The sequence below is a fragment of the Colias eurytheme genome, chromosome 6, assembly GCF_061535395.1.
Source record: "Colias eurytheme isolate Ceu_HAF_F1 chromosome 6, ilColEury1 Martin Lab GWU primary, whole genome shotgun sequence".
NCBI classification, from domain to species: domain Eukaryota; kingdom Metazoa; phylum Arthropoda; class Insecta; order Lepidoptera; family Pieridae; genus Colias; species Colias eurytheme.
The window spans coordinates 12552154-12570737 of record NC_142985.1 but is presented as its reverse complement, the minus strand read 5'-3'; the positions used below and the strand labels follow the sequence as shown (position 1 = coordinate 12570737).

Below are 18584 nucleotides of genomic sequence, written 5' to 3'. Positions count from 1 at the left end.
AAATTTTATAACTTTTAAGACAGCTCGTTGTGCTCTTTCTATCTTAATAAAATAAGTTTTAGGAGCACCACCCCAAGATGTTATGCAATAGGTCAACAGTGACTGGCATAGGGCTTTATATACTGTTATAATGAGTTGTTCATCAGCAACATGTCTTAAATTTTTGAAAATTGAGATAAGCTTACGGGTGCGAGTGGCTATTAAGTTAATGTGTGATTGAAAATTCAATTTATCGTCTATAATAACGCCCAGGTATTTAATTGATTCAGTACTATTTATTCTAGGACATGTGCAGTTTGGATCATTTTCGTTACAAGAGTGTGTAATTAAACTATGCATATCAGTTTTATCAGTATTTTTCATAGAGAAAGTTATATACTTTGTCTTATCGATGTTTAATGTTAGGGAATTTTCATGTAACCACTCAGTAACTTCATTTAGTCCTTGTTGGGCATTTAAAAATACTTCATTCCACGTATCACCGCTGAATACCAAAGATGTGTCATCAGCAAAGGTAATGATTTTAGCTGATGGAAATTTAAGTTGACACAGATCATTAATATAGACGAGAAACAAAGTAGGGCCTAAAATACTGCCCTGTGGGACGCCATAGTTGATAGGAGCCTCATCACTGATAACATCGTCAATTATTACACATTGCGTTCGATCAGTCAAATAGCTTTTGAACAGATTCAATTGTATATCCCTAACACCTAAGCATTCAAGTTTGTTTATCAAGATCGGGACAGAGACTGTGTCAAAAGCCTTGGCCAGATCCAGAAATATTGCTAATGTTTTCTTCTTTTTATCCATATTAGTCACAATAAAATTTGTAAGTTCGTGTACAGCATCTGAAGTCGATTTGTTAGCTCTAAAACCGAATTGAGCTGAAGACAAAAGCTTATTCTTCTCTAAAAAGTCAATAAGCCTTTTATTCATGACTCTTTCCAAAATTTTTGACAAAGCTGGAAGGATAGAAATTGGCCTGTAGTTATTAACACAGTCCCTGTCTCCGCCCTTGTGGATTGGATGGATTCTTGATTTTTTTAAAACTTTAGGAAATTGTCCTGTTGATATTGACAAGTTACAAATATATGTTATATGAGGAGATAAAATTTCACAAAAATTCTTTAGGATATTGGAAGAAATCAGATCGAGACCAACAGCGCAATCACTTTTTAGATTCCTTATTATAGATTTGACTTCATCTTCAGTGGTAGGTAGCATAACAAAAGAATGGGGGTTGGAAACATGTGCTGAAGAGCCTGTCCGTCTGATATGTTTGTTTCGGTTTATTTTTTCTGCCAACTTTTCGCCAATATTAACAAAGAAGCTATTAATGTCATTTATAGATTGCTTAGAGTTATTGCTTAATAGGAGTTCGGATGAATTATTTTTAATTTTCGCTGTATTTGTGATCTCTTTGATGGCTTTCCATAGTCTTTTATTATTATTTTTAGCATTTTGTAGTTGTAATTTCTCGTAATCTCTTTTTAATTTTTTAATCAAGGACGAACAAAAATTTCTGTATCTCTTATAAGTAACTTTTAAGATATCGTTATTTGGTTCTTTTTTAGTTTTTTTGTATAGATTATCTCGATTTTTGAGACATTTTAAGATTCCTTGTGTCATCCATGGCTTAAGAATTCTCCTTCTCTTAGACTTTACGGTCTCAGTAGAGTTCGCAACTATCAGAGTTCGAAGACTATTTATAAAGAAGTTAACAGCATCATCTATATCAGGAAATGTGTAAAGAGGTTTAAAATCTGTTTCATTTAAATCAATACCTAATTTATCATAGTTTATATGTGTTACATGTTTACTGGGTTTTAAGATTTTATTTATGGAAATATAAAGAACTACACTATTATGATCAGTAAGAGATGTTGGAAGTATAAGACAATGAGCAGCTAGTTTAGTTTTAAGTAAAACGTGATCTAAGCATGATTTATAGCGAGTAGGAAGAGAATGAGCCGGTTGAATGCCATGGAATGCAAGCATTTCTAAATAAGTGAAGGCGTTTATATCCGAGCAATTTTCGCTAATGTCAATATTAATGTCACCCACGATAATTATATTCTGAGTGGAAGAATAATTCATCAAAATGCTGTTTAGAGATTGAATAAAGTTGTTTATATTTTTATACCCTGGAGGTCTATAAATAGCAATAACGATAGTATTACGATCTGGTTGAAGAATAACACAGTTTGCGTCCACTATTTGTGGTTCCGATACCAGAGTAACTAATTCATTTCTATAATACACCACGACGCCTTCGTTTTGAGTACGATTGTTCGTACTAGCGTGATGGTGGTACCCTTCCATAATTGGTATATTATAATTATGTGACAGCCAACACTCCGTCAAGACAACATAGTCCCACAAAACTCCACTGCTGGTAAGAATCGCTAATAGGCCATCAAAATTACAATTTAAGCTACGTATATTTTGCTGGAAAATTTTTAAACATTTTTTAGAAACTGGAAGGTGAGACCGACAGTCTTCAATATCACATATAGTAGATTCAGCTATGTTAAAGGAATCTATGTCTTTGTGTATTTGATTAACATCATCGAATTTTAAATAATATGATATAATACTGATTGTTCATTATATAAAAGGGCGTAGACGATTTTTTAAGACAATACAAAATAACGATACCTTCTACATTTGTACATAGAAACGTATATAGTGTATTTAAAATTGGGGTTTTTTTAATTGCGACAAAGAGAAAACCTAATATTATAGCCTTACAACAACAAGCAGTTGTGTCTAAATTAGCTAAGCAATATTTACTTTTTTTTTATACTACCATTAATAGGATATTTTATACTTACATTTCTATTAAATTGATATTGCAACGTTCAAATGAGGAAGAGGGAACGCTACTGCTACATAATAAACAGTATAAAATTTATAAAACTAATATCCCCTTTCCCCCACAGCATTGCCACCAAAACTTCGCAGCCGTTCCACGTGCTCCTCGCGGTGCTTGTTGTAACTGCGTGGCTAACACGGCCCGGTACGAGCGGCAGCTTGCGCGGCTGGCGGGCGCTCTATGTTGGAGCGGTGGCCACGCATTTGGGAGCGCAGATATGGATGACTTTGGTCTCCGGTAAGTGTATACTACATTATCACAGTATTACAATTACAATCTATACTAATATTATAAAGCTGAAGATTTTGTTTATTTGAACGCGCTAATCTTAGGAATTACTGGTCCGATTTGAAAAAATTCTTTCGGTGTTAGATGGTCATTTTATCAAGGAAGGCTCTAAGCTATATATCATCTCGCTAAGACCAACAGGAGCGGAGCACTGCGGGTAAAACCGCGGAGCACAGCTAGTAAAAAATAAGATAAAACCCAGTTCTTTAAGGTCAACCAAAATAAAGGAGCCAAAGTACTTAGTATCTGTGTGCGGTCGCTTCTCGGAAGAGCATCGCAATTACTATATGCATTTGTGTCCGTAAAACGGGTTGCTATTGTAATTTTGTACCGCAAAACAAATTACCTATATTTTTACATATAAGTATGTATATTAAATGGACTTGTATTGTGTAATGACAGTTTAAATATCTAGGAAACTGTTACAAATAAAGAATAAGCAAAACTGCAAACTTATTTCTTAGAAATGCGTAAAATGAATCTCATGAATTTAAGTCCTGCTTCATAGGCCAAAGTTAACGTAAGTTTTGAGTAATTGCGTATGGTGAGGTAATTTCAATAATTCTTATAAATTCTGTAATTCATACGATTAAGACAAATTTTAAAAACAACTCTACATTACACATTTAAAATACTCTACGAATAAAGTGCCATTGTTTTCGAAACATCAGTTAAAAAGTCCCATAATATTATTATCAGCACATTGTATACGAACTTTACATGTATATATAAAGAAGTATACAATATAACCCGTATAACTAACGTCCTGTTACGGTATATTGGTCAAGTGGCGGAATAATATCACCATATCAAGAACTTGAATTTCGATTTACCTACTGCAGTACACGTTGGTCACACTTTTAAATATATTTTAACAAATATTCTTAAAAACTCGAATGTTTTAACTTTCTATAATAATAATAATAAAGAAAAATCTGTGAAAACCTTATACGTAATCATACGCTCTAATACACTAAAAAATATTTCAAAAACAGAAAATGCGACAAATTTTTTAAATATCGTTGTACAGCCATATTCATCATCAACATAAAAAGATCAACCAATTTTATAAAGCAAATACTTTCTTGTACAATTTAGTCATTTTGTTACGTAATGAAATGTAATTAAGCACGTTTTAATTAATTCTTTGAAACTTCCACCAACGGAAAACTTTACATATAATTAATGTACACATATAAATTTATGGTTGTAATTATGTCTGTTTGTAAATGTCAACCTCATTGTTTTCGATATTTACAAATTATAGAAGAAAATGTAATAAAAAGGTTGCACATAGTCATAATTATTATTGTAATATTTTTTCTATACTTAGTTAAGGTACTCTTTAAAAAAATTGTTTTTACGTTAATTACTAAATACTTGAACAGAATTGAATCGTGCTTCGAGTTTTTAAAATTCTCGCACGTTATTAAATACGAAAGTGTTCGAAATAGCTGTAACGAAATAAATATAGCCTAAGTAGTATGAACGCAATGCCTTTTAAAAGTTATATGAGGTAGATTGTAGAATGTATTGAAATATAATAAATAAATATTTTAGGACATTATGAACAGCTAATTTCAAACGCTGACAAAAAAAACAGTTTTATAATTTCTTATTATGTGTGAAGGGATGGTGAAGGGATATACAATCCTACCTTGTTACGATCAATTAAAAGTTGAAGTGTGCTTAATACTACTATTAAAATGATGACCAGTTGCACTATAGAGTAATTAACACTAATTATATCCTACAATTACCGTTCAACATAAAACCAACTTGATATAATAACTTCATTCGACTTTATGCCATTTAATATCTTGTTATGTTCATCTGAGGTTATCATGGTTTATTATACCCTGTTTTATGAAGTACATAATAATTTCACAGTTCATCGAAGAAAGCATAGGTTAAAAAGTAAAATATTATTTATTTTTGAATGGAGTTAGAAATAATTGTGATTAGCAAGCTTTAAGAATGCAATTAGTGATGATGTAATTCGACAATAAAACATCTAGTGGCAATTTGAGAATGTCATTTTTTAGGGTTCCGTAGCCAAAATGGCAAAAACGGAACCCTTATAGTTTCGTCATGTCCGTCTGTCCGTCTGTCCGTCTGTCCGTCTGTCACAGCCGATTTACTCGGAAACTATAAGTACTACAGTGATGAAATTTGATGGGAATATGTGTTGTATGAACCGCTACAAAAATATGACACTAAATAGTAAAAAAAAGAATTGGGGGTGGGGCCCCCCATACATGTAACTGAGGGATGAAATTTTTTTTTTCGATGTACATACCCGTGTGGGGTATCAATGGAAAGGTCTTTTAAAATGATATAAAGTTTTCTAAAAAACATTTTTCTTAAAGTGAACGGTTTTTGAGATATCAGCTCTCAAAGTCGTAAAAAGTATGTCCCCCCCCCTCTATTTTTATAACTACGGGGTATAAAATTCTAAAAAAAATAGAGGTGATGCATGCTAATTAACTCTTTCAACGATTTTTGGTTTGATCAAAGTATCTCTTATAGTTTTTGAGATAGGTTGATTTAACTGTAATTTATTATATTTGCTGCTACGGAACCCTTTGTGCGCGAGCCCGACTCGCACTTGGCCGGTTTTTATTATTGACATACAATCATTTGAGACACAAATATGCATTTGTTAACTTAAAATGACGTTGTATGTGCGTGTTAATGCACCCGTCACTCAATTATTTCGACGTAGACGCACTCACAGCCCCAAGCAATTAGAATCCTGTCGAATAACATCAAAGGATAGTTCTGAAGTAGACATTTTGAGCATGTGTATTACAACTAAGGTGCATAGAAATGTTTTGCAAACTTCAAACAAATGAAATGTGTGGTAGCAAAATGACGTAGATTATGTACCTTGTAATAGGAAAATGTCAATGCAAATAAAATTCTAAATTTTCATTACCTTGGAACAGGTGATGTCGTCAAGACCAATAAATATTTATTAATAATCTGTGGTCAACTTAGTGGTCAAACGTTATTCATGATACATTTAAAAATTATTATCTTACAAACATTAGTAATTTTACTATCTTTAAACAGGATTTGAATGACTAACAATATCCTGTACTAGCCAATTGATCTAACATTATACCTACTATTTTCCTTCTATTGTTTTGTCCTTCATAAATTTCGTAGTGTAGGTACGACTGTGACATTGAATTTGCAAACAATACATTGAACTTTCTACTGAATGGAATTTTACATCCGGATTATGTGACGTAGGTATAGAAAACGATAACATTTAAAACTTAATCACGCTTTATACAAATTAGTAAACAATTTTCGATAAAATATTACTTCAAGTAATCGGACAATTTTATGCAAAATGCTGAAACGATATCATGGAGATAAATCTATCTATGCGCAGCAATTAAAAATTGTATACCCTAAGTAAAAAGTCCTCTGATGTGCATTAGATCTTAAATCATAAATAAACATAATCAACGATAATTGACACACAGTAAAAACAAATCTATATAATAACAATAAACTTGTTCAAACAAAACGATTTTCCCACAACTAAAAGGATATATTTAACGCCGCCTCAGTAAATAATAAATAAATATGTATTTTACGACGGTGCTAATAGTGATCAGTATTATTAGATAAACATATTTATTCACAAACAGGAAATAGGAAGAAGGAAGTATTAAAACATTTAACATAATGATAATAATATTTATTGTAATACGTTTAAAGACTTTTTCCGACGTTTTAAGTGTTTTTGCTGTATTTTTTCGCAAAAAAATCATTTACGCATTTTAACACCTTCGTCTGTTTTTATCAGTGATTCGAGATAAAATCCTTCTTTTTGCGTAAACACTTGAGACTATTGACGTGGACAGTTTTTAAATATTGTATTGGTTCCGAATATTATTTATCATTTATGATACACTAGCTTTCCACCCGCGGCTTCGCCCGCGCAGTCAAAGAAAAACCCGCATAGTTCCCGTGGGATTTCCGGGATAAAACCTATCCTATGTCCCGGGGTAAAAAGTAGCCTATGTCCTTTCTCGGGTATCAAAATATCTCTATACTTACCAAATTTCATGCAAATTGGTTCAGTGGTTAAGGCGTGATTGAGTAACAGACAGACAGACAGAGTTACTTTCGCATTTATAATATTAGTACTTATGGATAATACATTGTAACTAATTAACTATGTAAACCTTGTTCTGTAATAAAAATTGTACCTATTTATAAATGATTTAAAAAACTCGTAATCTTATACAGGGTGTCCCACTATTGGTATACTAAGCGCGACGAGTCTTGTAGTTTAGCATACACTGATCACGTAAAAAATACTTAAACAACAAAATTACGTCAAAAATTTTTTGCTAAATTTTTCCTGAAAATCCATGTTTTCTTCTCTAGCTTCGCGCAGCCGGCATATACCGCTTCGCTTATGTGAGCATTTTGTCTATGAAAACATAATCTTAAACGATAGCTCACGTGCTGGTGGTAAAGTTGGGCGGGTTGCTCGTTATGGGTGTACACATAGAGTTTTAAGAATTCATCTATTTGAAAAAAAAATGCGTCTGGAATTTTATAAGTATTTTTTACGAACTCAGCGTATGCAAAACTAAAACCTCCTTTGAGCTTAGTATACCAACAACGGGACACCCTGTATATAAAATTCTCGTGTCACAATGTTAGTCTGCATACTCCTCCGAAACGGGTGGACCGATTCTCATGAAATTTTCTGTGCATATCGGGTAAGTCTGAGAATCGGCCAACATCTATTTTTCATATGTACCACGGGCGAAGCCGGGGCGGACTGCTAGTATACACATAAATTATAAATGTTATAGATTTATCTGTCAATAAAAAATATTGTTTTTTACAGTTGCACATTATAGATATTCACAAATGAATAACAATTTATTTTTAATACAATGTACAAACCAAAATTCCCGCCTAAATTGAAGCTGAAAATAAACTGTCAAAAGAGTGGTCAAAACTATAACCATCTCTCTCTTACAGGTATCGTGCTCTACTTCTCGCTCCCTCGTCACGAGTTCGGGCGCGTGCAGACCGTCTTGTTCCCGGTGTACTACGCCTTCAACGCTGGCGTGAGTTTGCTGGCCGTGCTTGCGTACTTCAGAACGCAATGCCTCACTCACTTTGTTAATACGTCCTGGGTACAGGTGAGAATTTTTTTCTTTTTAATTTGTGGTTATTGCGCTGAAGGAATGACCTAGAGTGACCTAAAAACTACAGTAAATTAAAATAGTGTATATAAGGTTCCCTCATAGAAAATTGATCAAAATATATAAAAAATATGCATCAGAGGTATAGGTATCTACATATTTGCATAATATCACGTCAACCCGTTGCTGTTGCAACATGAAGGAAGGACAAACCGACAATCAAGCTTTCTCTTGTATTAGTACCTACGCTTACTTGTGAAAATATGCACTAATTGTAACATAGTAATTAATTTCCTAAAATAAATACGAAACATGTAGTTAATATGTTTTATCAAAAAGTCCGGTTCAGTTAATCAAAACCAACATAAATATTATCCATTGAATTAAGAAATCATACACCACATTTCAACCACGCTTAGCAAAATTATACGCCATTCAAAAGCTCATTAATCATGTTTACACTTCCCTTTTTTGCTGACGCAGTATTAATAGTCACTCGGCGACAGCAACCTTGCACTTTTCACGACCTGACCTTAATTAACCGAATGGTTTATTGCAATAAATACTTGGATTAAACAAGTCGGTTTTTGTTTGAAATATCCGGCAACTTTCAAAAGCGTGACGTAGATATAAGCTTCCGATTTTCCTGTAAGCGCCGATTGTAGAGTCTCTCTAGGCTCTGAGAATATTACAATGCTGCATTGCGAAATAAAACTTTCAAAAGATTATAGTTTGAGTCAATATATGCATTATTGTACAAGAGGTCATATGAGTAATCGTAAAATTTAATAATATGCACGTTAATTATATAATAAACAGTTAATTAAAGAAATATGGCTGTATAGATAAAGTACGAACCTAATCCCTTTGAAATGCATGTGCAAATAAATTCAACTGACGTTTACGACGTCTTATTTACAAAATGAGTAATTTAAGTTTTGCAATAAAGTTTACAAAAGCTAATAATAGTTCATTCGCAATACGAAGGTTAGTTATTAGGATTTATTTGCAATTCTTTATAATTTGATTAACGATACATTACAATGATACTCGCGTTGTAATATATTTAATAGTGTAGAGCTTAAAATAGGTACCTACTTTGTAATTCTTTATGTTGGCCAAGGCTGTGTTATTAAGCGAATTATTTTATTTTTACACTTGATTTAAGGTGCATCCACACGGTCTCAAGGCTAAAGAATGGTAAAGCACACTAAAGACATTCGTACGAAAAATAGAGTATTTTAGTCATTATTTTAGTGCCAGTTATTGCTATTGTAGTAGATATCTATTTGTGTGGACACACCGTTATTTTTATTTTTGCAAACGCGTATTATTTATTTCGCCAACTACAAACGATGCAGTTTTTTAACAATTAGTAATTAAAGTTTTGACGTCACTTTTCGCTGGTGTGAAGGGCAAGTTGTGCAACAATATTAAATTACATAATGACGACTGATTAGTCATACATAATTATACCGTTTAGACATTCCAAATAGAATCATATTATTTTTTTCATAATTAATGAAATAAGTCTCTCTTGTTACAGCTAGCGCTACTGCTAGTAGTATTCAGTATCGAAGCGTATGTCCGGTTCCGGCTGGTCGCACCGATGCTTCGCGCCAAACATGTCAAAACTCAGATGGAGGAGGCAGCCGGCGGTGGGCAAGAGGTAATTAGTATTTTATTTAAAGATATATATTTACATCTGAAAGTAAACTGAACATATTCATAATATTCTGAACTAGCTGCGCTCCGCGGTTTCATCCGCGTGGCTCCTCTCCTGTTGGTCTTAGCGTGATATATAAGCTATAGGCTTATATGCCTCCTTCCTCGATGAATGGGAATCGAATCTAACACCGAAAGAATTTTTCAAATCAGACCACAAACAAACAAACTCTTCAGCTTTATAATATTAGTATAATTGCAGTTTTCTCCGTTAAAAAATTATATAGCTGTTGTCCATCAAAAGCTTTTAGCTCATCTATTTTTTATTTATTTTCTATTTTTATTCAATATTGTTATTTGTTTTTCTAGATCGGCCGCCTTTTACTGGGCGAGTTGGCTCACTGTCCCCGCTACCTTCGCGTCTTGAAGACCTTCAGGACCTACCACTCCTCCATCGCCATGGGCACCATGATCACCCTCGGCTGCTCCTTCTACTCGACCATGATCCTAGTTGACTCTATGTGCCAGTGAACATACGCTAAATAACATTATTTTGAACATCCTTCTAAAAGTATTAAGCAACTATCTATAATCTGTTGCAATTATATTTAACCTGTATTCAGTTAGCATTGTCTATTAACTCCACTTTAATACTTTAATAGTATTTCTTAATAATCTGTAAAATTGTGTTTTCTGATTTCTATGTAAGACCTATTTCTGCAACTTAGACTTTCTCAAAACTATCGAATAATTATAACTTTATTAAATATTCCCGCGTTTTTCTTTTCTTTATTCCAATCTTAAAAATATTTTAAGACTAGTAGGAATACGAAATTGATTTGAGAACGTTTAAGTGTGCGTTTTATTAATGCAATGTTTTATTAGTTCCAGTCAGGCTGTGAAGTCTGTCTATTGATAGTATGATTATGATTATTAGTTAGTAGAAATTATTAAATTGACTTGAAAATTGTATACGAAGCGCTGGTCGCTAATATATCTAAGAATTATTATAAAAATTTAAAATTTATACAAAATAATATCATAGGAATTGAGATATAACGTACCTCTATATTTACGTTGTTTTATTCAAATATCTCAAAACCGAATGAAGGTTTATTTTATTAAATTTATAAATTATAGATTATTTTTAGTTTTACGGCACTTGTATTCTTGCCATTTAGAAAATTCTAGTAACGTTTAATTTATGGCCGCAGCCAATATAAGCTGCTTGATTAAAAGCCATGTCCAAACTTACACTGCCACGAAATAGAATTAACTATGAATAAAAATTATATTATTGAAAAATCGAATTTCTTACATTGTATTTACGTTATTGTAGAATTATATGAAAAAGGCAACACACACACTTTGAATGTCAACAGTTTTATTATTAAAATTGCACCTTCTGTTAATAACAATTTGTCAGCTTAAAATATTTATCTATACCAAAAAGCGACTACGTTTCTGTGATATGACGATAAAAAATAAATTGGACAATAGGAACTAATATTCATAGTACTACTATATAGAGTTTAAAAATGGCAACAGGAATGTTGTAGTTAATAATTCTTGTTATTTATGACACTATAGTTATTGCAGTGTGTAGTAGAGAATTTGTTTAACATCTAGTCAGGAATAATCGTGTGTGATCGTAAAATTGCAGTATTACTATTGCTTTTAATGAAATCTGATACACATTCTGTGCAATGTTCGAATAAGTTTATAGTCTATGGCAAAATGGCGGGATTTTAGAGGTACCTGAATATAAATATCACAAAATTATATAATCATTTTTCAAGCAATATGTTTTTCTATGTTGTGTTACATCATTATATTATATTTTTGTCATAAGTTTTAAATAATATAACTGCTCATAATAATAATAGTTCCCAATGAAGGGACACATGCCTTCTTTGAGGGTGAAATTAATAATTTATTATTTTTACTTGTTCTGCCATTTGTCATACAATATTTTGCAAAACACACGATCAAGCAGCTTACGCCATAGCTGAGTTCGGTATGAATATAACTTTCTATATAAAATAGATTTAGAATTATAAGTGTGTGTAACTTGTATATTAAATTAATCTATAAATAGATTTAACGATGATCTGAATGTTTAGGTAAGGTTTTTGTTATTTATTCGAGAGAATGATGAAAGTAAAATAAATAATGAAGATAAATACTTTAAAAGGCGTTGTTTATTTCGCAGTCAATATCAAATTGCCTGTCAGTTGCCCTCAAGTTACGCGATTGTGTATTGCTGTATCAATATCCTGTGAATAAGAAGGTCAACATAAATTAATACTCGTTATATTCACGGGTGATTAATCCACAATACTTAACAATATCTACTAAAAGCTCTATAAAAAGCTTCATAAAAGCTTACCTACTTACTAATCAATTTAATGCTCTCAAAAATATAGAAACAAAGTCCCAAAGAAGCTAGGTTTAGGTACGTACCTATACTTTGACTATCATATAAACAAACTAGCTATGCCCCGCGGTTTGGTCTGTAAGTGATGGTATAATATTAGCCTTCCTCGAAAAATGAACTGTCTATTGGTAACAGTGAATTTTTCGAATCGAACCCGTGGCTACTGCTACGGCTATAATAGCACATTCAAGCAAACAATTAAACCAACTCTTAAGCTATATCAAATTTATACAGATGTAATGTCCAAATAATTTACTTAAAATTTTCTGAAGTACATTTTTTTAAGTAAAAATCTATATTTCTATAGCTGTTGTCCTTCAACCGCATACATTTTTCACCACGTAACAAGCCACCAAAAGAGTTTGCAGTGAAATAGCTCGAGTACATACATATTATTTAAAGCGAAATTTATAAAATGCCGTTCATCGACACCCATATTTGGAAGTGCAGTGAAGCAATGGCTTCTGAGCGGTCGTCAATTAATTACGCCTGACGTTTAAACATTATTAAAACGCATGAATGCACATAAGCACATGTGAGATCACATGTGAGATGCTTCTTACTTGTCTTGTTTCACGAGTTTATTGAATTACCATCAAAATTCATTACCTAGTAGATACTTTTTGAAGTGAAAATAAAACTGCGTAATATTGCAATTAATGCCCAAACCCCTCGAAATATACAAGAATGCAAGTGAATGATGTAGAATTGCAAATATGCAGATATAATACTAAATGGTTAAATATGCACATCGGATACTATAACTTTTATTAAATAGTACAAGTTTCAGATACTTACAAATATAAACGGAAAGTTCAAAGTATATGAGTGTTTGGATTAAACTATTTATATCATTTATACCAATTCTAAATAAGCCGCAAGCAAATTAATGCGGGCTGTTTAATAATTTTAAAGGCCAATAACAACATACCCATCTCTAAAAGTTTAAAGCTAGAAAAGATAATATAACTTGTATACGTAGTATATTATTATTAGTCTGTGATATAACCCATAACAGAAATCTCAAATTAGCTAGTTGCTATTCACATTCATGTTTTATACACAATAATTATAAATTAGAATGTGCTCTATGGTTCATTTGACATTTGACAGTTAACATCTGACAAACATTAGACAACTGACGAGCAACAGCTGGTAGGTAATTGTCTAAAATGTACAATGGCATTACGTGTTTTTTTACGATTTGCCTTTGAAATATATTATTGCAATACACGATGAAATCAAAATTATCAACAATCGCTAGTTCTAACGCTGTATCAGTGAGTAAACGTTGTTTAAATCACATCAGTCATGTTATTCTTAGGTAGATCTACCAAAACAGAAACCATGAAGAGTGCTTGGAAAAAGCAAATTGAGATGAATATCCTCCTGGATCGTTGTAAAACCGTGGTAATTCTATCGAGTGTTGTGTGTATGTTTGCTGCTGTTATAACGTTGCACAAGATCTTGAGCCATGATGTGAAACTTATCAAACCGTTTGCGCCCATACCAGCTGGATTATACGGAAACTATCTGGAACCATTTGTAGGAGAACCTCCGCCTTCTCAGCCTAAATCATACGACAAAGCGCGAGATGCAGAAGCTGTTGTGTCTTTAAACGCAGCTTTGGACATGAAAAAACACGGAAAAACTGATAAAGCATTGAAACTATTTCAACACGCATTTGCATTGTCACCGAAACACGCTGATATACTCAACCACTATGGAGAGTTTTTGGAAGACACCAAGAAAGATATCGTTAAAGCGGACCAACTTTACACGTTAGCCTTAACCAATTATCCAGATCACAGAGGAGCACTGACAAACAGGCAGCGAACCGCGAGCATTGTTGAGAATTTAGATCGCGAAATGTTACGAAAAATTAACGAAAAGCGAGACGCGTTATTATCGATACCAGAAAATGATTCTGCTTTATGTAGAGCTAAGAAAGAAGCTTATTTTCAGCACATATACCATACTGTTGGTATTGAAGGAAATACAATGACGCTACAACAAACAAGAAGCATATTAGAGACGAGAATAGCAGTCTCTGGTAAAAGCATTGATGAACACAATGAGATATTGGGTTTAGATGCAGCGATGAAGTATATTAATGCTACATTATTATATCGAATGCGAGATATTACAATGGGGGATATATTGGAGATACACAAGAGAGTTTTAGGGCATGTAGACCCTGTGGAAGGGGGGCATTTTAGAAGAACACAAGTGTATGTTGGTGGTCACATACCTCCGGGACCTTCAGAGATACAAGGTCTGATGACTCAGTTCTTGGAATGGCTTAATTCGGAAGATGCTTTGGAGCTTCATCCTGTGAGGTAAAATAGAATTTAATTTACATGTCTATCAGAGCACTAACAGTTTCATTTTTCATCAAATTTCAATTGAATTATTAGTTTTATAAGTAGAAAAAGTGCTCATTACTTTTACAATTATTAACAACATAAATTCAATTATAAACTGCTTCTATTCATAAATACCTAGATTGGAACGGTGTTGAATGTAAACTTGTCAACTTGCTATCCAAGAAGGCAATTGTTTTTGTTAACAACTGCAACTATATTAGTGTTCAGTTGTTTATATACCCCATTAAATTTCCAGATACGCAGCTCTAGCACACTACAAGCTAGTCCACATTCATCCGTTCATAGATGGTAACGGCAGAACCTCTCGCCTACTCATGAACCTGCTGCTCATGCAGGCTGGCTACCCACCAGTGATTATAGCGAAGCAACATAGACATTTGTACTATCAGCACTTGCAAACTGCTAATGAGGGAGATGTTAGACCATTTGTCAGGTATGTACACACAGAGGGTAACTTGGATTGGGTAAGATAAAATGACAGAATGTGAGAAACAAATCATATTATCATAATATATATGGTTTTAAAACGGTAAAAAACATAGATAAATAATATCATAGCATGAATCTCAGGAATACATAAGTTTTCCACATTGTGTTTTGCTTGTGATATAAATTATAATCTGTTATATGAATGAAAAAGGTTATTAGATCCAATAGCAGATGACTCTGACTATAGATAATAATAATTACAGCCTATAATCACCATTTTATCTCACTAGTTCACACACATTATTTATTAATCCATACTAATATTATAAATGCGAAAGTAACTCTGTCTGTCTGTCTGTTACTCAATCACGCCTTAACTACTGAACCAATTTGCATGAAATTTGGTATAGAGATATTTTGATACCCGAGAAAAGACATAGGATAGGTTTTATCCCGGAAATCCTACAGGATCGGGTTTTTCTTTGAAAACGCGGGCGACGCCGCGGGCGGAAAGCTAGTATGTCTATAAAATACATTACATATTAATTTTGTGTGATAATTTTTTTTTTTTAATTAATTAATCTTAAAATGAAACATATCTGTTCGTGATTCGCTAAATTCGGTCATTTTGAGATGACCAGTCAATAAAAAATGTATTATTCCGTATATTTTGAAATGTCTTGTAAAATGCAATACAGATTTATCGAAAGTATATTTCATCATGATTCAAGTGCAACTAAGCGTAGGTGAAAGTTAGAATGCGAAGGTCAAATAACGAATAACGAATATCAACTATCAATATAGGCGTTATTTTTATGAAATAAATTTTCGAAACAGACATAATTTTCATTATTTATTATGAACTATCTCTATCAAATAAAAATCTCGTATCAGCCTTGCTTTTTATAATCCTCAGAAACGGCTTAACTGATTTTTAGGGTTCCGTACCTCAAAAGGAAAAAACGGAACCCTTATAGGATCACTTTGTTGTCCGTCTGTCCGTCTGTCCGTCCGTCCGTCTGTCAATACCCTTTTTCTCAGGAACGCGTGGAGGTATGAAGCTGAAATTTATATCAATTACTCAGGTCTACTGTCCCTTGAAGCTGTGAAAAAATCAAACTTCTAAGCCAACGCAATCAAAAGATATAGCCGTTTATGCCGCAAATTTTCGACACTTGCAAGAGAATCAAAACCTACAGGGTGCTTCCCGTGAACTCAGAATCTTGAAATTTGGTACGAAGCAACGTCTTATAGCATAGATAAAGGAAAAATTACGAAAACCATAAATTTTTAGTTACATCACATACGGATCCCTCGGTGCGCGAGTCCGACTCGCACTTGGCCGGTTTTTTTAAATATTTTGAAGTGAAAACTTCTTTAGCGGCGTTGGGTATAAAATCTTAAACTCGCGTCAGGACACGTGACCTGATCGAAAAGCGTAAGACGGATGGATATCAAACATGCTCAACGTTAATAATGAAGTTTTCACTTCTGCCGGCACTCCCGGAGTGCAACCCGTCTTTTTTTCTTAAATAAACTACCATCCCTATTTGATGAATAACTGGCAGAACCCCGATTGCAGAGTTGGCATTACATATTATAATATTTTCTTATTACCATCGAAATGTTTCCAGATTCATAGCACAGTGTACTGAGAGGACATTGAACCTGTACCTGTGGGCTACAAGTGAGTACAGTCACATGGTGCCCGCCATCGGAGAGCCGCACATACTAACTGGAGAAGGCTTTGAAGATCTGCTGTGAACCACACTTGTGTAATGACATAAAGCATATCAAACCTGCCTGTTTATCTATGAAAAAAAGTTTCATTTTTTTGTATTACATGTGGCAGCATTAAGCAAGTTACATGATTTTTGATTAATTAAAAAAAAAACTTCCTTTTTTGAGTCCTATAATTATTATCCTTGTGTATTAAGGTGTTAACTTATTATTTATTGATAATAATCAAGAGCATTTAACAAGATATGACTCTAAGGAATTGTCTTGTGAATGTTTGCCTTTTGCAATCTTATGAGTTATAATATTATGTAAACTGTCTATAAATCCTTTCCTTTGTATATAAAATTTTTCACTGTTTTATTTCGCTTATTTATGTTTTTGAGATATAAACAATGAAATGTTGTGACCTATTTTTTTATCTGTACATCCCAATGCTTTTTTCGGTCAAAAATCGTGTCGACTATTATTTCTATAACATCACAAAATAAGTTAATTATTGCCTTACTCCGTCGCTTTTGGCGGGTAAAAAACTAGTAGTATGTAATTTAGTAAAATTGTTTAATTAATTATTCCTGTCGTATATGAGGTAAATTATATTGTTACTTATACAGTGAATTAGTATTATTATCCTTGTCTTGATAAAAATTATGTCCGCGGGCGGGCTCATGAAAAAGCATAACTTATTCAGTATTTGATATATTTCTGAAATTTATATAAAAGTGTAACTTATAAATTTATTAATTTTGACTCTCTAAATTTATTATTATATATTATCTCACCGATAGTGTTTTACGAAGTACTGTTACTATTCTAGCTTTACTTCAACTGTGAGAGGTGTGTAAATATTGTACACTTGTATAGTTAGTACTGTAATACTTATTGATGTTTAATTTGTAATTTTTCTGTGATGATTTATTTATTATGTGTTTTAATTTTTATTACTAAGTACATAATTTCTGTGTTAGCTTAAAACGTGCCTATTAAAATTTATTTATACAGTTGTAATATGTCTGAAAACGCATTTATTATAGTGCAATACCATCTCGTTCAAAAACAGAAATATCGTCTTCCATTTTTAAACTGATTCATTTCCATACTTCAGTGGGTCTTAATAAATTATTGCAATTTCATTTTTTGTTTTATTTATTTTACCTTTATCCTATGTAAGAAATAATTCATAATGATAACCAAGATTTCTGAATTCAATTGGGTTTTTTTTTGGTTTAACGAATGGTCGTTGGGCTCATGGGATCATCTTTATTTTAATTTTAAATTCGTTAATGTGTATAGTAGACCGTTGAGCTGATAATATGGTTTCAGTCAGCAAGTCATCAATCTCAATAATTAGGTTGTTGGTTTGAGATCAGACAAGCGTGAAAAATGTAAAATTATCCGTATTTTAGGACACCTAGCACCACTGTACCTGCATTCGATTTCATTGTGCAAATGAACGAGATAAGAGAGTGAATACTCTAATCTCGCTTTGTCTCTTTTTGTTCCCCCTCCCCAGGAGCGATGAACGTATGATTGTACGAACGTAACCTTAGTGTAAATCGCATGTTTCCCTTCAAAAA

General features: G+C 32.8%; 2 protein-coding genes across 2 annotated transcripts in view; both read left to right on the top strand.

Annotated features, from left to right (window-relative positions):
- LOC149908103 (transmembrane protein 205-like) overlaps nucleotides 1-10664 on the top strand; it is a 28643-nt gene extending 17979 nt beyond the window's left edge. The window contains exons 2-5 of the mRNA XM_090103260.1: nucleotides 2946-3115; nucleotides 8186-8349; nucleotides 9899-10021; nucleotides 10387-10664. Of these exons, the coding sequence (XP_089959386.1) occupies nucleotides 2946-3115; nucleotides 8186-8349; nucleotides 9899-10021; nucleotides 10387-10548 (619 nt within the window). The 3' untranslated portion in view covers nucleotides 10549-10664. The remainder of the gene's footprint in view (nucleotides 1-2945; nucleotides 3116-8185; nucleotides 8350-9898; nucleotides 10022-10386) is intronic.
- Nucleotides 10665-13617: 2953 nt separating this feature from the next.
- Fic (FIC domain protein adenylyltransferase) lies at nucleotides 13618-18138 on the top strand. The gene is made up of 3 exons (XM_090103259.1): nucleotides 13618-14793; nucleotides 15077-15274; nucleotides 16905-18138. Exons 1-3 carry the CDS (start codon nucleotides 13766-13768, stop codon nucleotides 17032-17034), a joined length of 1356 nt encoding a protein of 451 aa, XP_089959385.1. The 5' UTR covers nucleotides 13618-13765; the 3' UTR covers nucleotides 17035-18138.
- Nucleotides 18139-18584: the final 446 nt, after the last annotated feature.

Coding starts and splice junctions, on each gene's coding strand:
- Fic (XM_090103259.1), top strand. CDS start 13,766: ATGTTATTCTTAGGTAGATCTACCAAAACAGAAACCATGAAGAGTGCT. Junction 14,794..15,076: donor TTGGAGCTTCATCCTGTGAG/GTAAAATAGAAT, acceptor TTAAATTTCCAG/ATACGCAGCTCTAGCACACT. Junction 15,275..16,904: donor GATGTTAGACCATTTGTCAG/GTATGTACACAC, acceptor AAATGTTTCCAG/ATTCATAGCACAGTGTACTG.